The 21964-nt window shown below is 46.3% G+C and overlaps 1 protein-coding gene across 1 annotated transcript in view; it reads right to left on the reverse strand.

Moving 5' to 3' along the window:
• RGS6 (regulator of G protein signaling 6) overlaps positions 1–21964 on the reverse strand; it is a 623561-nt gene that overhangs the window by 106732 nt on the left and 494865 nt on the right. The window contains 3 exon segments of the mRNA XM_031935755.1: positions 2914–2965; positions 4213–4319; positions 8026–8076. Of these exon segments, the coding sequence (XP_031791615.1) occupies positions 2914–2965; positions 4213–4319; positions 8026–8076 (210 nt within the window).

A 21964-nucleotide genomic window follows, 5' to 3' on the forward strand; every position in this document is an offset into this window, starting at 1 on the left:
TCGCTTGATCCCCCACAGTCCGCTCGCTTGATCCCCCACAGTCCGCTTGCTTGATCCTCCACAGTCCGCTTGCTTGATCTTCCACAGTCCGCTTACTTAATCCTCATAACAAATCTACTAGGTGGGTTCTGTTATTACCCCCATCTTATAGATGAACCAATTTCTTCCCAAGTTGGGAAAAAACTTGGGAAAGTGTATTCATTGTTGGGGACCCACAATAGCTTCCCCAAACTGCTGACTCCATTCTAAATGTCTCTCCTTGAGGGCCAGGGCCTTTTTATAAACCCACCCCCACCCCCCCAAGCTATTCAGCCTTCTCAATCATTCATCACATAAAACCTCTGAATACTCAAGCCAGATCCTCACCATGCCTTTCTTCCCTGCATCATGCTGCCTCTCCCAGCCTGGGATGCTTGCAGGGAAAGGCTGTGACTTATTCAAATCTCCGACATAGAATTTGACAGAGTGGGGACCAGTAAATGGTTGTCGATTGAATGAAAGTGTCCGGTACTTCATCAGTCTAAATCATACTATATTGAATTCTTAGCTTCAGTTTCACATGCTTCTGGTGCGAGGGTCACCTCAGTCATAATAACATCAACCAGCATCCCAGTGGCAATAACACCAACCTCACCCCAGTAGCGATACCGACCACCACCCCATATTAACTCAGAGAACCTTACATGCATTTCATTTAATCCTAACAAAACAACACTAGGAGACAAGTGCTGTTACTACTCTAATTTTAATATGAGGTCTCTGAGGCACAGAGAGGTTAAGTAAATTGCCAAGATCACCCAGCTAGTGGAACTGGTTGATCCTGGGGGCTCATTGTGCTGGATTCTCTCTTGGTAAATACATCCTGATTTTCTAACTAAACTGCTTTGGAAACCCTGGGGAGTACTGGTTTTTCTTTGTTTTAGAGACAGGGTCTTCCTCTGTCACCCAGGCTGGAGTGCAGTGGCATAATCATAGCTCACTGCAGCCTTGAACTCCTGGGCTCAAGTGATCCTCCCATCTCAGCCTCCTGAGTCCCTGGGGTTACAGGTATGTACCACCATGCCTGGCCCCGGTGAACACTTCTGCATCCTGAACCTTGATTCCTCCCTCTGATTTGCCATAATTGAGGCACAGGAATTTAAAATAATTTTTCTTTAGCGAGAGCCTGAAACAAACTGTGATTTCTCTCCCTGTTCATGATGCACAATTAAAATTATGAAATGAAGAACACCTGTAGACACAGGGCGCTGATGCCCTTTAGTACTCAGCATAAGATGGCCTAAGCTTTGTGGAAGAAAATATTTTCATCTTACTTGGGCCCAGGTATCTGGTCTTACCATCCTCCCACCCTCTCCACTGCCTGGAAAAATAGTGGTTTTCACATTTACAAGGGCACATGTTGCTGCATGGAACTGAGCTATAATTATTCAAATTCCAAGTTGGGCTTTCATGAGCAGTCTTTTCAGCCTCAGAAGCACTAGTTTCACAAGCAGTCAAATGCAGCTCTCGCTTGCAGCCGGAAGCCTTCCTGGATCCACTTATCACATTGGTCAGGGTGCAGCACAGTGTCAGAGGGCCCACAGTGGTGCCTGTGGATAGCCAAGCAGACAGTCCCAGGGCCTGCCTTCTGCATGACTGACGTCCTCCACACTTGGCCATGGAACAACTCCAGCCTTAGTAGGTAACAACTCACTTATTTCATCCTCCCCTTGGCTCCCTGTTGTCAGTTTCCTCTTGTTTGAACATGTGACTCCAAGGTTGTATCTTATCCCAGGGGTCTCCCAGACAGGCTCGCCTGATCACCACCTAGCTGCACATTTCCCTTCCGCTCATCACAGCTGCATCTGCCTTCCTGTCTTAAACAATTCTGCAAAGAAGCTGCAGGTCTCATTGAGTGTCCCAGTCCCAAGGAGAGCCACAGACCAGACTGCCACAGCAGCTGAGTCAGCAGCAATGATGCATGCAAAGGGGCAGTGCTGCTGCTACAAACTTCAGTCATGTCACGCACAGGACCGTGAAAGAAGCATGGGTTTTGGAGCCACTCAGATCTGAGTTCGAGTTCTGCTCCCTCTAGTGAGTGTCTGTTGATCACCTTCAATAAAGAACCAGAACTGTCAGTGGATATTTACTGAGCACTAACTCTGCCTCAGACATGGGCTATGCACTGGAGATATGAGAATGCACAAGCTGGACCAGCCTCTGCCCTCATGAGGCTTACAATCAAGGGAGCATTCAGACAATGTGGTAGTGTGAGGGTGTGGCCTCTCTGGGCCTCAGGTTCTTTCTCTTAAGCATAGTGATAATATAACTGCTGCAGAGAACTGGCATATAGGAACATTAAATAATCTCCATTGAGAGTATGTGGCAGAAGAAGTCTTGTAGGTCCCTGTCTGGAGAGAGAGAACTCCCAACTTCACTCACTTTTTATTTTCCTAGTCCAGGATGACTTCTGTATACCTGTCTCTGGTCTCTCTCCTTTTTCTAAATTGCAACTATCAAGAACACCAAAAGGTTCTTAGTAAGTTTTGACAAGTCTGTGAGAACAGAAAGGGCCAGGAAGAGGTAGCCCCTTGATCCAGCCCTCCCTGAAGCCCTATCCCTGGAAAGAACAATTAAAAGTCACCATCCCATAGTGTTGCTGTGGATCCTGGTTCTCCATGGCCCCAAGATGAACATACTGACCACCCTTGATAAGATTTTTCTTCCCTCTCCTGCTTCCCCTCCAAGGACTACACCTTTCAGTCAGCCTTCCTCTGTTATGTGGAACAGGAAATTTGTTATAAAGCAACAATATGAGAAGGGACTAAGCAGAACGGACCCTCCTGCCCATGTACCACAGTTGCCCACACCAAGCATTTGTCTTCTGCACACCCAGAAGTGACACACAGTGTGGGCTGTGGCTTCAGTTCTCACCATAGTCAGTGTTTTCAGGTTCCCAGCAGTTCGAAGGCCAGAAGTATGGAGCCTGCAAAGGAGCATGGGTGTCAGGGCTCATAGGTGTGCCATGCCTGCACTTCCCTCCCACATCCAGGGAGGATCCTCCCTGATGGCAGGCTCTCCCCCAACTCCTTCTTGCTGATGCTACCCCGCAATGCTCTCCTCTTCTCTAATGCAGCTGAGGTGAGTCAACATTTTAATCTAGGCATTGACAAATAAAATGTAAGGTAAGCAAAACAAATGCAAAAGTGAGAAGTTTTGTTTACAGGGAAATATATTCTTATCCTGAGACAACAGAGGTCTAAGTGCAAAAGTCAGGCTGGCATAACTTACTGGGCACCTAAGCCCATGTTCCTTTTCTCCCTTTAACCTAGTCTGAAGAACTCTTCTCCCAAACCCTTTAGTTAGACCTTGACTCAAGCCCGTATCCCCTGCCCTCATTACCTCTAGGAAAGGATCTGGGAGAAGGAGTGTATAATGGGTGGGGAGGGTGATTAGGTAGCAAATAGAAACTTCACTCCGGAGAAGGTAGCATGAGACAGTAGAAAGATCAAGGTCTGTGCTATCAGGCTCACTTAGGTTCAAATTAAGGCTGCTCCTGGATTTAGTAAATGACACTTTAATTCTTTGAGCACTTTAGTTTTCTTATCTGTAAAATGGGTGATATTTACCCCCTAAAGTGTGCTCTTCAGAATAAATGAGGAAATCTGTACAAAGTATCTGCGATGGTCTGAATGTCTGCGTCCCCCTCAAATTCACATGTCGAAATCCTAATCCCCAAGGTGATGGTATTGGGAGGTGGGGCCTTTGAAGCCCTCACGGATGAGATCAGTGTCTTTACAAAAGAGGCCTGATACAAGCTCCAGGTCCTGTCTGCCCTGTGGGGATGCAGCTAGAAGGTACCTTCTATGAGCCAGACAGCAGGCCCTCACCAGACACCAAATCTGCCGGCACCTTGGTCTTGGACTTGCCAACCTCCAGAACCATGAGTAGTAAAATTTTTTTGTTTATAAGATATCCAGTTTATGGTATTTTGTTGTAGCAGCCCAAAGGGACTAAGGCCCAGGGCATGGTAGGCTCTCAATGACAGCCTTTTACTATTCTCTAAGTGGGTCACCCAATGGTCCAGACAAAAGTTCTCTTGGCTTTCCCAGTGCTGATGAGGAGTGAGGGTTACTCCCTCAAATATCCCTAGGTTTTCTTTGTAGTTCTAAGCTGAGATCAAATGATGTTGAGAAGAAAACATTCTTCAGGAGGAGGAGCCAGCAGGCTTACCTGGAAACGATAAAAGGTACCATCGTCCTTCACGGTGAGAACATGGTCCGAGATTGGAAAGATGTAGCCCTGGGCAGCGATAAGGCTTCCCAAGTGTATTGCTTCAACTGTAAGAACAGTGCATAGAGAGAGAAGGAATTAGGAAGCAGGTTATTTGGCTGAAAATTAAGCTGGGAGACCAGAAGTCAACTGTCATCACCCCCAGATGACTGTGTTGATGACATGATTGCCCTTGCTCAGTGTGGGGGTGAGGAGGGGAGATGCCAACGGCTGGAAAGGGCCACTGTGTGTCTGGGACTTGTGTGAATCCCACCTCCGAGAGCCTGACATTGCTTAACCTCTCTCCACCCTGACCTTCAGAAGAAAGTCTGGCTTCAGGGTCAAGGGCATAAATTCTGGCATAGATGAACCTGTATTTAACTAAGTGAGATATTTCACATGAAGTTATTAGCAGTGTCTGGTACAGGTCAAATACTCCGTAAGTGCTGGCAGCTCTGATTCATACCAGTTTCATCATCCCCAGCAGTAAGAATGCAGCCTCACTACCCATAGAGACATAGGACTCTCACTGCGTTCCCCAGTATGACAGTCTCATCAGGGATGAGAGGGGTGTTGCCCTTCTCTTATGGACAGAGAGGAAAACCTCACTTCCTTTGAAAATTAGAGGAGGGACACTGAAGTGGGCAGTGACAGAGAGAGGCCAACCTGATAGAAATACTTATATTTTTGCCACAATCAATCTGTTCCTTTGTTCCTTTAGCACCAGCCATAAATAGATGCACATAGAAAGTTAAGAATATAGGTTGGGCATGGTGGCTCACGCCTGTAATCCCAGCACTCTGGGAAGCTGAGGTAGGCGGATCGCTTGAGCTCACGAGTTTGAGAACAGCCTGAGCAACATAGCAAGACCGTGTCTCAATTAAAAAATTGGGAAAAAAAAGGGTTAAGAATTTAGATTTATCCTGAGCAGAGCTAAGAAAAAATAACAAACCTCAATGCTTCTACCACACAAAGTAATCTTTCACAAATCCAAAAGTACTGTTACAGGTTAAGACTAATGGAAATTGTTAATGTGCTCAGGGAGTCTCTAGCAATTATTAATTTCACAAGCTCTGACTTTTTAAAGTAGTTTGTTTTGGCTTTACTTGCAAATTTTTCAAGAAGTTGAATACAATGCAATATTTTGCTTATTAAGAACCACCTATTCTCCTTTGAAAGAAACAAACATGTAACTGGTGGAATTAGAATGAATGGAGTTTTATTTTACTTACTTAGTGATGACCAATTTGCTGTTATTATTATTATTTTTATCAGAGACAGGTCTCACTCTGTCACCAAGGCTGGAGTGCAGTGGCGCGATGACAGCTCATTGCAGCCTTGAACTCCTGGGTTCAAGTGATACTTCTGCCCCAGCCTCCCAAGTAGCTGGAACCACAGGCACATGCCACCATGTCTGTCTAATTTTTTTTATTTTTACATTTTTTTGTAGAGGTAGGGTCTTGCCATCTTGCTCAGGCTGGTCTTGAACTCTTGGGCTCAAGGAATCCTCCCAGCTCAGCCTCCCAAAGAGCTGGGATTATAGGCATGAGCTACCATGTCTGGCCAGTTTGCTTTTTCAAGTCTATAGGCTTCAAGAACCATGAGTCCAGCTAGAACAGAAGTTTCATCATCAGCAGCTGCTCCTTCCCCATAGGAGAAAGAACAAAATCCTGTAGGAAGGTAACTTTCATGCCACCAGTCTTGGAGCTAAGACTCTACCTTCATTCTCTGAGCAAAAATGTTTTTGCTTAGACATTGGCAATGGGGCCAGGTGTGGTGTCTTACACCTGTAATCCAAGCACTTTGGGAGGCCAAAGCAGAAGAATTGTTTGAGGTCAGGAGTTCAAGACCAGCTTGGATAACACAGTGAGATCCCCATCTCTACAAAAAATAAAACAAAAAATTAGCTGGGTGTGGTGGTCAGAGCCTGTAGTCCCAGCTACTCGGGAGACTGAGGTGGAAGATAGCCAGGGAGGTCAAGGCTACAGTGAGCTATGCTCGTGCCACTGCACTCTAGACTGGGTGACAGAGTGAGACCCTGCCTCAAAAAACAAAAAATAACCACAGGAAACTGGCTGATGGGAAAAAGAAAGGAGAGAGGGGCAGACGCTGGATCTGGCTGTTTCCCAAGGCCTTGGTTTGCCTCATCTCCCCTATTCCCAGTTGACAAATTGTTCTTAGCCCCGCTCCTCCTCAGCCACTTCTCAGAAGCCCAAACAGGCCCCAATTTACCATGGTGTCTTCCCAAGGGCATCAGAGTATAACAGATTTTCATAGAAATAACTCTCATCATTCAGGACCCTTCACAGAAGCTTCTCACGCCAGGGCTGGAGGATTCCTGAAGCTCATTCTCACATAGCCAATTTAGGGTTCTCATGACAGTAATAATAAAATATATGTCAGGAACACAATGATTATTTTAGGAGGCAAAGAAGCCAGTGCTCTTGGAAGAGAAAAGGCAGCCATGAGGAAATACGTTCCTTAGTTTAGCATTATAATCACAGAAAACACTGACTTTAAATACATGTAACTAAACAGGTAGATGCTGATCCAGTCCAGGCTTTCCAGAGGACTCAAAGGTCCAGGCTGCATCAGAGACAACATATAGGGAGTTGCTTTGGGTTCTATCCCTCACATAGGGTTAGCATTTACAGCTTTTCCCCCGTGAATCAAGAACTTGACTACAATTAAGAATTTTCACTAGTTGTGAGCGTAGCCACTAATGAAGGGGGTGAAAAGACTCAGGTCACTTCTATGAATGATCTGCTTTTCTGGCACTCAGAGTTCTAACAACTGTATATAATTAAACTGCATAGAAACTGTATTGTTTTGCAGTCAACAGCAGATTAGAAACGTTCGCTTAAAATACAGGAGTGACAAGCTGACACACTGATTTCTGCAGGAAATCACAGCTGAAGGTCACAGATCCAGAATGGGTACTTGAAAAAAATCTTCAAAAAGCATTGTGGTTCGGGGCCATTTAATTTGGGGCAGATAAGTTTAATCACGCCCATGTCCATTAAGAACATCAGAGTGTATTAGTGGATCTTTATAAATGTGACCTTCAGGCATCAAGAATACTCAGTTAATCAAGGCGAGGGAGTATGTAATAAATTCAGAAAAGTATTAACTAATAGCACATGGGAATAAACTTTACTTATCTTGAATTTTTATTTTTCTGGAACCCCTCCCCCCTCCACCATTTCCTAATTACGCTGTGAAAATAAATTTTACTGCCTATTTTCTGGTGGGAGGACAGATTTGGAAATTGTTTTATTGGCCAGGGTTTTGTTGTTGTTTTCCTGGTAAGGACTTCCTAATTGAAATGCACAATTAAAGTTGAAAAAAAAATCATTCCTTCACCTCTTGCAGAAGCAGAAAACAGAGGGAGTCTTAGCAAATAATTAAACATCTTAATTGTGCATCAGGCAATCTAATTTTAAGAGCTGGCTCTAGAAGGCTGTTCAGTGACAGTGCTACAACTTATCTTTAATTGCTGCAGCTAACGAGAATTCAACTCATTTCACACGTTATTGTACGGGACTCTTTGGCATTCTAAATAGTTGCTCATTTCCTCAAAGCGTGATTTAAATTTACAGACAAATATTCAGGAGAAAATAAATTAATTTTATTTGTAAATAGAGTGATTCCACATCTTGGAACTCACATTTACAAGACCAGCTCTCAGGAGGGTAGGAGAATCTAGTCTGGAACTTGGTTATGGGATGTTTACTGATACCAGGGGAGAGAAGGGCAGGGTCAAAGGTCAAGTACCTGGGTCCTCAATGGAAAGGTTCTTCATAAGCCACTGCACAACGTCAGTACCTGCAACGACAAAGCAGTTTCAGCTGAAGACCTCCTGGGTGTTTAACACTGTGGCAGAAGAAACATGTTTACCTAAGAGAATCCTAATTCCAATCAGTCCACACTGTAGAGCAGGATAATATGGACACTCTTTTTTGTCCTAACCAACCCTTTCCATTCTTCAGTACACTTCCATAGTTACAATTCCATTCTCGTCCAAAAAACACTCACTTCTGATGATGCAGGATGAGCTTATATTCATATTTCTAAGCAGTGTCTATAGAGGACTTCCCCGAGACATGCTAGGTGAAGCTTTATCATGCCTGGCCCCCAGACCATTTTTTGAAGAAGGAGGCCTCTTCAGCTCCCTACTGTCAATTCCAAGGGCTGACCAACACAGGTGACCTCATAGGTTCTTGCAAAACTCTCATCTCTTTTGGCACAGGCCTATCCTGAATGAATGTGCCCCTGCATTTGTGGCAGAAACGTCCATGTATTCACTAAGACCTCTTTCCTCGCCTCACTGTGCCATAGCTAGATTGCATTTCCAGACTTCCCTGCACTTAGATATGGACTGAGTTCTACCAATAGAATGTGGGTAGAAATGGCATATGCCACTTCCAGACCTGGACCATAAAAACTCCTACATGGCTCCCCATCGCTCTGCCCCTTTCAATCCCATCTGCTGGCTGGATGTAAAGACCTGGGGGAATGCAGAGCCACAGTAGGGAGGGAGTCATGGTTCCAACCATGGACATTATATCCATGTGGGGCTCTGACATGATGAGGAACAAACTTTGTTGTGTTCAGCCCCTGAAATGTGGGACTTAGCTGTTTTGGTAACTAGTATTACTTCAATGAATATAAATCTTAACAGTCTGCAGTAACTTAAAGCTTGTCTACTCCAACCCTAGCCAATACACAAGTCCCATTCACAACACCCTGGACAAGAGATGCTGTAACCTGTGTTTAGAATGCCTAGTACCTGGGAACTCACACATTTCCCCCTACCCAGCCTGACCCAGTTAAATCAGCCTTGATTTATCCGAACAGAAACTTGCCCCTCTCTGACTTCCTCCCTTTGGCCTCAGTTTTGCCCTTTGATGATAGAAAAACAAACCCCAACCTAACCACTCTGTGCGACAGCCCTTCAGCTATTCGGACAGTCCTGCAGCATACCAGTGACGTCCTCCCTCCAAGTGCAACAGGCCCGGGTCCCTCAGCTGCTTCCTTGCATGGCCTGGACTGGAGTTCCTCACCATGTGTTCCCAATCCTCTGAATATGTTCTCTTCTGTCTGCCTCTCTTTGAAAATACGACCCACAAAGGATGTTCTGAGAGCAGCACTGTGTACATGGGAGTAGAGGAGTCCAGTTTTCTGGAAGGTTCTGAATTTCTGGTCAACCTACCTTTGCCACCCAAAGATCTCATTTTAAACCAGTGCAGACCATTGAAGGTGTGACTTTGTCACCTCTGAATTGTTTGATGGAACACAGCCTGCAAGGGAAGACATTTCTAGACATCAGAGTCCTGCCGTGGGTCTGAGGCTTTGGTGCGAGGGAGGGGATGTGCCAAGGACTCTCCTGTGCTGGATTCCTGGCTGAAGGCCTGGGGATCCAGCCGAGGGGCTTCATGAGAATTGCCCTCTTCCCAGGAAGCAGATTTCTTAGATATGTGACTGGTGGCCAGGAGTGGGACTGGTACGGGACAGGGAGCCTAGACATTTTGTTTCTCTCTGGGTCCATGGCAGGTGAAGTAACCTTGCACAGTGGGACCCCCAGGGCCATCCTTGTCCTCCTGTGTGCCCCAGTTCCACCGACACAGCCTTGCAATTTTGCAGTTTCCCTGTGCCAACCTCAAAGGCAGCACTTCTAGGCTTCTCCTCACTCTTACTGCTCCTGGACGGCATCTGTGAGTTAAACTTTAGATCAAAAACATTCCTATTCATTTGTATTTAGAGAGAGAGAATGAATATGTGCGTGTACATGTGCCTGTGTGTCCCTTTCCTCCAAATTCTACAAGTTCAACATTTGTCCCAGGAAATGAAGAACAAAGCAGAAATCAAATAAGAACTGTAGCCCCAAGCTGGGGGTGGGAGAGAGACTCTAACCTGTTTTTTCCTTAAAAGAAAAATAGTTCTGGCTGGGTGCAGTGGCTCATGCCTATAATCCCAGCACTTTGGGAGACCGAGGCAGGCGGATCACAGGGTCAGGAGCTCGAGACCATCCTGGCCAACATGATGAAACCCCGTCTCTACTAAAATACAGAAAATTAGCCAGGCGTAGTGCCATGTGCCTGTAGTCCCAGCTTCTTGGGAGGCTCAGGCAGGGGAATTGCTTGTACAGGGGAGGAGGAGGTTGCAGTGAGCCGAAATGGTGCCACTGCACTCCAGCCTGGCCACAGAGTGAGACTCTGTTTCAAAGAAGAAAAAAAAAAAAAAGTTTTTTTTGTGGGTTGCCTAGAAACTGCGAGGTTTCCTGCATTTACCGAGCTCTCCCCCAGGCCTGCGGATTATCTTTCTGCTGAGCTTGCCGAACCATTATTTATCACCTGCCAAGATTGATTACTCACCCTGGGACAATGACAGCCCTTCCTTTCCCCTGTTAATTACTGTCATCATTAATATCCATGTCACTAATTAGTATTCATTCACATTGAAACTCCTTCCTTGCTATCATATCCGCTCCCCCCACCACCCCAACCCCCGGCTCAGCACCATTGTCTGGGTTTCTACCCCCTTTTGGCTTCCTGTGCTCAGTCTTTGGCCTAATTGTTCTCCCCGTCCACCAGGCCCTGGTTTGCATTTACAGAGCTAAAGGATCACATTTAAGCACTTTTGTTTCTAAAGAAGGGAAAATCACAAAAACCCATTTCCTTTTTCCCTAGCTCCGGGGAGACCACAGAGTGGAGTTTCTTTTCCCTGGTTCAGCCACCATGACAGCTGCTATCCCATCTGGGGGCTGATGCAACAGTCCTCAGGCCCAGGCAAGGGCTGAGCGGCTGCCCCAGCTGCCTGGGACACTGCACTCCATCTCCAGTGGCATCCACTCTGCCAGCATCCCTTCCATGCCATGGCAATGCTTGGTAGGCTTCATCTCAGCACAAGCGACAACACCTGGCTCGTGTTGGGGATGTGAGCGAGGGGGACGCACTCACTCTCAAGGGCATTGGATATTCCAGGCCTCCTTGGACCAACCCAGGAGCGGCCAAGCCTCCAGCCTGTGGCAGGGAGTAAACCATTGTGTGTTCACCCCCAGGAACAAGTCAGAAAGGGAAATCTGTCATAATATTGCATCCTTTAAAACATTTACAGTGATTACCCTGTAGCATCCGACAAGAGTAGTCCAAACATCCAAACCCCCAGCAGGAGAAAGCATTTCCATTCTTCTTTTTTCACTTTCCTTTCTTGCCTCTTTCCTTCCTTCCCACTAACCCACAATCATCCTTTCCTTCCTGTTCTAAAGAGAATCTGAAGCAGATTCCTTTTCTGTTCTCTCTAAAATTAATTGTTGCCTTGTTACCACGATCGGTTTCTGGATCTTATCTTAGTCAAGCTGCTTTGCCAAGGACGTAAAGTCAATAAAACAACATAACAAATGCTATGTTGAAACAACATAACAAATGCAGGACGGCCACCCTTTATTCCTACAGATCCTAAAACACTGTCTGGAAGCTTTCTTTTTGAGGCTGATTTATCAATATATATTCCAGGGATATCCACGAAATACACCAGAGGGCACCCAAAACACCTCTCCATTGCATGCATATTTTATTAGTATATTTAAGGATGTATTTATGATATGCAGTTATGGGTTATGTTTCTATATGTGTTATATGTATTTCAATTATGTCTTCTATATCTAAAATAATGTTTATTAGATGACTGGGAACAAACCAAAAGGCCTCTAATAGGCGATTGAATAAATAAATTATGGCTCGTTCATGCAATAAATATTTATTAAACAACTACAGTGGAAAAGCATCTTGAGAACAGGGTGTACTATAAAATATTTATGTTGTATTAATTATATATGTGTAGATATCTATAAATATGGAGAAGAAAAATTCTGGATATAGATTTAAATTGTTAACTTTAGGTTACTTTGGGGAGGGAGAGGCATCAAATAATGGGAAATTTCTATTCTTTACATTTCTGTATTATTTGTAGTTCATAGAACATTCATATAATACTTTTAAACTAGAAAAATAATTTTATTTTAAAGAGCATAGAGAGAAGAAAGAGTTGGCCTCTGAGGCCAAAGTGGACATGCTATGGGTAACTCTGGACGGCCTCTGGCTATCCTCAAGCCCTGGTCATTTCCCGCTCTCTGGGGAAAGGGCCAGGAGACTCAAAGCTGTCTTTTTCCTGAGGGGTAAACAGCGGGAGGCTCAATCCTGAGGCTCAGTAGTGTGCCTCCAATTGGCCACTTTCTGGCCATCTGCCACTCCTGGAGCCTCAGAGTGACCCTTTATAGACTCAGACAGGGCTGTCCACCCAGAGTCTTGGCCTAAGGGTGACAACCTGCACCTCTCCTCTGTGTTTGTTAGCTTATTTACTTGGGGGACAGTAAGACATAGTGATCTTTTCCTGATGCCTTTCCATGCTGAATTAACTCTATTGAGTAAGCTGGTAAGGGGTTTCTGTTTCTGGTTTCAGGCAGACACTCATAAAATTCAAGGCTTTGTCTTCAGGTGTTCTAAGCTCCTCCAAAGTTGTAGCATTTGACAGGGATACCTTCCTCCCATTAATGCGTCAGAACCCCAGGAGATCCTAGTATGAAACACTCCTCCGGTTCTTCCCAAAGCATTCTACCAATCCGAACCCAGATCAGATTATGCAAAGTTGATAAAAAGACTGGTTCCCATCACCTGCAAATTTCCAGTAACTTGAAACCTGGTGGATTATACAGCACATCATAGTACTGATAAACGAAGCAATTCATAAACTAATTATCAATCTTGACTGTTGGGGAAAGACACTTTCTTTTGAGTAAAACGTTTCTGGAGCCATATGAATGATCCGATGGTTCCTGCCATGAGTGAACTAGCCATACTCCTCAGTCAAGGTTATGACTCGGTCCATTGGATTTTCACATTCTTGCCAGGCCTCTGCTGGGCCTCTGGGTGGGGAGGGCAGCTTCAGGCCACCTTATCACACAGATGGCACACGCAGGCCAATGCTTATGAAGGGGGAGTGACATTTCCTGAGTGCCTGTGGTGTACCAGGCCAGAGCTGGGCACTTGACCCTGTTACCGCATGCCATCTTGACAATAATTGTGTCCAATACAATAATTATTATATCCATTTTAAAGATTAGGCCCAGAGAGGCTCAAGACCACAGGCTGCTACAGATTTAGAGCCAAGGTTGGAATCCAGGCAATTTCATGCCAAGTATTATTTCCACTATACCATTCTGTGTCTCTTAACTCCGAATAACTTTCCAAGTAGTGTAAAGAAAAAACAATTAGAAAACTGATAATCTGTATGTATTCAGTTTTTTTCCTGAAACAGAGGCATTAATTTAGTGATAATAATAATTGGTATTATTAGCTATTGAACTAATAATTTATTGAGCACTTTCTATATTCCAGGCTTTGGAATAATCCTACTATACTAATCCTATGTTGTAAATAGCTTATTATTATCTCCATTTTGCAAATGAATGGAAGGATATTCTGAGTAGGGCAATCCTTACAGTCTTAGATCTTCTTTTTTTTCTTTTATGCCTTAGTTGAAAAAAAAATGCAACAATCAGCTAGCAGAGAAAGCTTAACTAAGAGGAAACGTTACACTGGGTTTGGAGGGCGAGAACAATGAGTAGCTGGCAGTAAGACAGAAGGGAACACAGGTGGGAGAAACACAGTCATGAAACGTTCAGTGTCATTTTCAAGTAGAAGTATTTGGTCAATGGGCTTGAGTTTTTCCAAGTAAAAGTGTGGCAAATTTCACACTCACTTGCTTACCAAGCATAGGAAACAATAAGGTGTGGCATTTATAATTCAGACACACTTGAGAACAAATCATGGTGTATCACTTACAAACTGTGGGAACCTGGGCAGGTCCCTTACCCACCGCCTGCCCTGATCTCCATTTCTTCAGATGTCAGCTAGGGGGAAGTGCTGTCTAGTTAAGAATAAGACCAGGTGGCCAGGCGCGGTGGTTCATGCCTGTAATCCCAGCACTTTGGGAGGCCGAGGCGGGCGGATCATAAGGTCAGGAGATCGAGACCATCCTGGCTAACATGGTGAAACCCCGTCTCTACTGAAAATACAAAAAATTAGCCAGGCGTGGTGGCGGGCGCCTGTAGTCCCAGCTACTCAGGAGGCTGAGGCAGGAGAATGGCATGAACCTGGGAGGTGGAGTTTGCAGTGAGCTGAGATCACGCCACTGCACTCCAGCCCGGGCGGGCGATAGAGCAAGGCCCCGCCTCAAAAAAAAAAAAAAAAAAAAAAAAAGAATAAGACCAGGTATACGAAACTCTTTTTACAATGCCTGGTTCATGGTTTTGCTGAAACGAGTTGGTTGTTAGCAAGTCATCTGCTGGCCCTGTGTGTTTATTCCCTCATGTGAAAAGAGGACAGTACACTTTGGGAGGCCGAGGTGGGTGGATCACCTGAGGTCATGATTTTGAGACCAGCCTGGCTAACATGGTGAAACCCCAAATCTACTAAAAATACAAAAATTAGCTTGGTGTGGTGGCGGGCGCTTGTAATCCCAGCTACTTGGGAAGCTGAGGCAGGGAGAATTGCTTCAACCCAGGAGGCGGAGGTTGCAGTGAGCCGAGATCGCTCTCCAGCCTGGGAAACGAGAGTGAAACTCCGTCTCAAAAATAAAGAAAAGAGGACAGTAATAATGGGACCCATCACCTTGACTGTGAGGGGTAATGAACCCATGCGGAGTGCCTGGCATATCATAAGCATTAATATTAATACACATTGGCTACTCAGAGTCCATGTTTCAGGGACCTCATACCGGCCAAGTGTCTAACCCAGTCATCTGCGTGGTTGGGAGAGACAGCAGTAACTTGAAATCCTTGTGTTACTTACCAGCTTTTAAATTTTAGGCCTTAGAGAATCTCAAAATGTCTTCTGGTGCTTTTAGGCTGGGATCTTCCGATAGACAGCTGGTTGGACAGAAGGGGAAACAAGGAAGGTATTGTGGCTGGACAACTCTACTAGCCTGGTGAGGCCTCACTGAGAGACTGGGACCCCCGCCTGGCCGCTTTTCTGACCCTGATCCAGGATGCACATTTCCTGGAAGTAAGGGCAGAAAGCAAAACAGGTGCCCTCACCCCACTGTAATTCAGTTGAAGGTAATGGAGTCAACATCTTTCTGGTTTGGGGTGGTCTGGTTACATCCATTCCAACACCCTCTTCTTCTTCCCCCACCTCTCCTGCCTTGGGACCACCTTTCCCTTCCCAGAATGCAACAGTCTCCATCGCACCACAGGGCCTTTGCATCTGTTACTCCCTGGGCCTGTCATGCCTTCCCTTTCTCCTCCTACCTCTTCCTCTAGCTCAGGGGTCCTCAGCCTCCCAAAAAGCAATGGTCCCTGGCCTGTTAGGAACCAGGCCTCACAGCAGGAGGTGATGGCGGGTGAGCAAGTGAAGCTTCATCTGTATTTACAGCCCCTCCCCATCACTCGCATTACTGCCTGAGCTCCACCTCCTATCAGATCAGCAGTGACATTAGATTCTCACAGGAGCATGAACCCTATTGTGAACTGCGCATGTGAGGTAGGTTGGGTGCTCCTTATGAGAATCTAATGCCTGATGATTTATTCCTGTCTCCTGTCACCCCTACATGGGACCATCTAGTTACAGGAAAATGAGCTCAGGGCTTCCACTAATTCTGCATTGTGGTGAGTTGTATAATTATTTCCTTATATGTTATAATGCAATAATAATAGAAACAAAGTGCACAATAAATGTAATGCACTTGAATTATCCCAAAACCATTTCCCCCAACCCTAGTCCATGGAAAAATTGTCTTCTGTGAAACTGGTCCCTGGTGCCAAAAAGGCTGGGGAACACAGCGTTAGCTGCTTCTGACACATCCTTCAGCCCTCACTCCCTCGGGAAGGCCTTCATTGCCCTCCAGACTGGCTCAAGGTCCTTTGGCTTTCAACCTCGAGAGAACAAGGTTCTTTCTCTTTGGAGCATTTATCTCAGTTTGGAATTAGCCACAGTGTAATTATTTGATCAATGTCTATTTCTTCTTCTATATTAGTATGCTATGACTTCCATGACAAGGTATCACAAACTGGGTGGCTTAGACAACAGAAATTTATTGTCTATGGTTCTGGAGGCCAGACAGCTAAGATCCAGGTGTCGAACGGGTTGGTTCTTTCTGAGGGCTGTGAGGGAGAATCTGTCCCAGGCCTCTCCTGATCCTCCCACTTCAGCCGCCCAAGTGGCTGGGACCACAGGCATGTACCAGCATGCTGATTAATTTTTTAACTTTTTGTAGAGACAGGGTCTCCTTATGTTACTCAGGCCAGTCTCTAACTTCTGGGCTGAAGTGATCCTCCTGCCTCGGCCTCCCAAAGTGCTGGGATTACAGGCGTGAAGCATGATGCCTGGCCCAAAGTTCCCCTTTTAATAAGACTACCAGCCATAGTGGATTAAGGCCCACCCTAATTATCTCACTTTAACTCATTACAACTGCAATGATTCTATTTCCAAATAAGGTCATGTTTTAGAGTTTTAGTGTTTAGAACTTCAATATATGAATTTTTGAGAGGACATAATTAAACCCATAATGCCCACTAAACTATAGCTCCAAGGGAGCGGGGACCCTGTTAGTTCTATCCTTGGCACGGAGTAAACATCTGGTACAGAGTTGGGGTCAAATGAATGCTTATTCATTGATAGTTGTATTCAAATATACATCATAATACATAAACACCCACAAATGTATATTCAATACGTTATAAATTTTTCCTCAATTTTTTTGTGGCCCTTGAAAACATCATACAATCTAGTACCAGACATCATACAGACAGTTTGCAAACACTGCTTTAGAGGAAAGGTTCAGGGCCCTTGATCCACTGATACTGTTTAAAAAAAAAAAAATCATATCTTTTTGCCTATAATCCCAGCACTTTGGGAGGCCAAGGCGGGTGGATCTCCTGAGGTCAGGAGTTGAAGACTAGCCTGGCCAACATAGTGAAACCCTGTCTCTACTAAAAATACAAAAATTTGCTGGGCTTGGTGGCGGGTGCCTGTGGTCCCAGCTACTTGGGTGACTAAGGCAGGAGAATTGCTTGAACCTGGGAGGAGGAGGTTGTAGTAAGCCTATCGTGCCACTACACTCCAGCCTGGGCAACAGAGCGAGACTCTGTCTCAAAAAAAAAAAAAAAATCTCAACAAATTACTACTTAAACAAATATTAGGTAGCAATTCAAAGCCTCCTCCTTTTCCTTATTAAACACTGGCTGTCACTGGGAAGAGGACAGCAGGCAGAAGGAAAGGTAAAGTCTTCAGCTCTTTACCTCTGGGTAAAGAGACACTCACCGCTCCCCTCCCACCTCTTTGGCCCGTCCTCGCTGCTCATCTGGCTTCCAGACTGCAGGGTGAGCCCGCTTTTTGACTGGCTTTTGTCCAGTGGGTGATTTTCCCTTCTTAACAGGCAGGCCTCTGAGTCATTCTGACGTGGTCTTGAACAGGTGGGAGGCATTACATCCAGACACAGCAAATACGATTTTGGGTCCAGTGATCCCTCAAGCACACTGCCATATGCAGTCCTAAACCAGGGGTCACCAGGGCCACCTCCCTGGGGTCTTCTCCCAGGTTGGCCAAATCGGCTTGCTGGCCTCCACGGGTATATGACAATGGCACCCTGTGGTGACCCACAGAAGGAAAGCGAAGGGCTAAGATGTAGCTGAGATGGAGGAGGAGGAATCTCAGGCTTCTCCTGATATTTTGTCTCAAGAACTGGAAACTGACCTAGGAGTAGATCCCACGCTGAGGGAGAAGCCCCTAGACCGAGAAGGGATGGGCTCATCTATTTGAATGAAACAGAGAAGCTTGAAAGAGCGAAGGCAGAGCAACTCCTGAGCTGTCCAGGACTAGAAAACCTGCAGCGAAGGCCTGGGGAGATGGGGCAGGAGAGACAATCAGCTGCGTGGAAGCCCTTGGCCACTGTTCTCCCCCAAGCCCCATCCCCTGCCCACCTCCCTCCCACTCAGACTGTGCACTTCCCCATTCTCTGATATTTAAAGCTTCCCTGTGCATTATGAAAAATAATAGGGGCCAGGAGACCCAGCGAGGTTATTACCAACTCATAAATCAGCCAGGAGGCTCTGAGGGCTGTGGCGAGGTGTCTGAGATGGGTTCCCCTGGTTTGTTATCTCACCTGAGCCCCCACGATGCGGGCCCACGATTGATTCATAACCTCATAACCCTCCCGCGTCCGAATCCCAAGCCTTATATCTAATTGTCAGCAGCCGAGTACATGATTTGCAAGAGGATGCGGGCAGCAGCAGACGTGGGGGTGGAGGAGAGATTAGTTTTGTCAATCAAAAGCGTCCGGGGCAAGGGGAGAGCGTGCGGGATTTAGCTCAACAATCAGCTTATTAAATGGAGGCTGGGTATGGGCTGCATTGATTAGGCCTCAGTGCAGGAAGACGGAGGATCGTTGCCACTGTGGACCTCGTTTCTGTTCCCCGAGGGTGGCTGTCACTGATGACTGCCTTTCACTCAATCCAAAGGCAGAAATGAAAAATCGAATAAGCAGAGCTGCAGCTTTGGGAAAGAAGTGATCTAATGTCAGGTGCCCAGTAGCACCCACCAGAGAGCACGACGGATGTTTCGAGGGCAGTTGAGCATATTTCTGGGAGGACTGGCAGGCTTGGGGGCTTTATTACCTTCCAGTGGTGTCTAGCAGCCGCGTCATTTGTGCAAATTTGAATCTGAAAAGTAGTTTGTGAACATTTTATATTGAAAATACTCTAGGGGGCTAAGACTTTCTTGAGGAGAGGAGAGGCAAGGGGTCATCTTTCAGATGCCAGGGCTGTAGGCCATAATTACTCACCAGGAATGTGATCAGCCTAACCACAGGGTTAGTGCAGTAACACTGCTAGCACTTCCACAGCACGCGCTGAGATTGAAAGTTTGCAAAGCGCACTAAAGTCTGCCACCACCTTGGAACAGAAGAGGTCTGCACAGCAGGGTGTGTGAGTAAACCAGGTTTTAAGCGTGGTCTGGGACACACAAGTTATTGAGCAAAGATCTTATGGGTATAGTGCTCTGAACCCCAGTTTACCTATCTGCAAAATGGGGCCAGCCCTAGAATCTACCTCAGACTTTGTTATATGAGGGTTTGAAATGAGGACATGCAGGTAAAGACATTTAGCACAGTCTCTGGCACTTACCCTCCCTCCTTTTCCATCAAGGATCCCTTCCATCTGCCAAAACTGGAAGCTGTCTTGGAGCTGATCTACCAGTGGAGATTCCTAATTTATAATCTAGCCTTTCTGCCCCTGCTCCCCAGGCCTTTGCTCCTGGTTTTCTAGTCCTGGACAGCTCAGGAATTGCTCTGCCTTGGCTCTTTCAAGCTTCTCTGTTTCATTCAAATGGATGAGCCCCATCCTTTCTCGGTCTAGGGGCTTCTCCCTCAGTGTGGGATCTGCTCCCAGATCAATTTCCAGTTCTTGAGGCAAAATATCAGAAGAAGCCTGAGATTCCTCCTTCTCCATCCTAGCTACAGCTAAGCCCTTTGCTTTCCTTCTCCCATAGGAGTGGCCAGGAGGCACATGGCTTGGGTATGAGTCCAGGCTCCCCTCCCACCAGCTCTGTGACCTTCCATCCTTCAGTTTCTGTAGAATATGATAGAAGTGCGGTCCGAGAGAGTGGACATGAGGATAACACCTGTAAGATGTTCAGTCCTATGTCCTGTGGCACATAGCCAATGGTCAGTAAGTGTTGAGTTTATTGTTGTCATTGCCATTATTACGACTTGAACATTTTTACCCATTTACCTGCAATGATGAATAAGACAGGGCTCTGTCCTTAAACAAACTGGTGTACCAGAATGTTACAAGGGCTATGACTGAAGTATTTGTGGGGTGCGATGGGGACACAGACAGGGGAGTCATTCTGGCTGACCCGGTGTCAGGAAAAAGGTCACGGAGGACACACTTGGGATCAACGGGAAACAGTGAAAAGAGATTGACTGAGTGGGTATTGGATGCAGGCTCAAGGAGGACTCACGTAGAACAGCCTGCAGCTCACCACGCTAACGGGACTCTGTGACACCTAACATTTATATCCAAGTCAAACGGGGTTTCACAGCAAGTCCCTATGAAATAGAAAAGAGTCCTAGAATGGTGAAGTCACCAGCATGCTCAGGCATGACCTATAGGCAAAGCACTTTGCCAGACATCAGACTCTCTGCCAGACACCAGAGAGTCAAGCGTCAAGCAGAAAGAGAACCAAGCTTAAGAACTAGAGGGAAATCATCTTAGCGTTGGTAAGGACTGATTTCCTGTTTCCCAGCATCAGGATGCAAACATCTCCCTCCATTCCAGTTCTCAACCTCATGGCTGGGCCTCATGGCATTCCAGCATTGCTATGAGTAAACCTTTCCTGCAGGCTGCCTTGGGCAGCCGGTGCACTGCTACATCAGTCTATGTGACCAGGAGCTGGGCCTCTGGGCCATGCCAGATGGGCAGCCCCCATCCCTCCACTGCCAGGGGCCTCTCATCCAGAAGGGCTTGGTATGCAGAACGATGGTGCACCATCGTTATTCCCCACTCGCCATCTTTCAGGGGAGAGTCAGCTGCTTTGGGCGCTGCAAAAGACACCCAACTCACTCCTCTCTGGGGCCCTCTGCTCTGATGCCTTCACAGGACATCCTCGAGTGCTGGGCAGTCTGAGGACAGGGAAGGAGTGATGACCACAAAACAGGAATGGCAGCAGCAGTGACAGTAGGAGGTCAAAGGCTTGTGTGTCCTGGCCCTGCTGAGGGCTGGCAAGGGCCCTGGGATGGTGCTCAGTGCCTGGTCAGTTGCAAGAGGCCAGCCCTCTGCTCATGAGGGGAGCTGGCAGTGACCAAGTTGCACTGCCCTGGAGTGCATTTCCTGCCCCACTCTTTCCTTCTAAAATCCCTAATTCCAGTTTGTTCTTTGGACATTTAGATAAGGGGTCAAGGCCTGGCTTTGGAGGCCTGGTGAGAAAACTGAAGCCAGCTATGTGACACTGAGGGGAGATTTTAGAGACTGCAATTCAGACCTCCACACCTGCCTTTTCTGGTTCCTGCAGGGAGAGGGACGGACACTGAGGGGAGGAAGACTAGGTCCCTGAGGCCTGCAGGGGCCTGCCTTCCTCTTCTGTACTCCTTCAGCCTCTCATTCCAGCCCTCCTTCACCTCCCAAACAGACAAGGTGCCCTCTAATCCCTCCCCCTCAATATCAGTGCACAGTGGTTGCCTGTCTCTTATTAACACAGATGCTGTACCTGCACACACTCACACAGTCATACATACCTGGACACATGCACAGATGCAACAGACGCCCAACTCACATGCAGGCAACACTCACACTAACTCATACCCACCTGCACACCTGCACAGATGCAACACACATACAACTCATGCATGCATGCAACGCTCACACACGTTCACACCCACTCATACACACCTGCGCACGTGCTTGACTCAAGACACACAACACTCACGTATGCCTGCAACTCATACTCATACACCTAATACCGTCTGTAATATGTTCCCACTCCCTAAAACCCTGGAAAGTGACAGAAACAGCTCAGGTTAAGAACAAAGTTTTAGGAAATAACTATATGTTATCTGCTAGAAATCTAAGTAATAAGCATAGCTCCCCGGGCACGGTGGTTCACACTTATAACCCCAGCACTTTGGGAGGCTGAGGCAGGCAGATCACCTGAAGTCAGGA

This window comes from Piliocolobus tephrosceles, chromosome 6 (assembly GCF_002776525.5).
Source record: "Piliocolobus tephrosceles isolate RC106 chromosome 6, ASM277652v3, whole genome shotgun sequence".
Lineage (NCBI taxonomy): Eukaryota > Metazoa > Chordata > Mammalia > Primates > Cercopithecidae > Piliocolobus > Piliocolobus tephrosceles.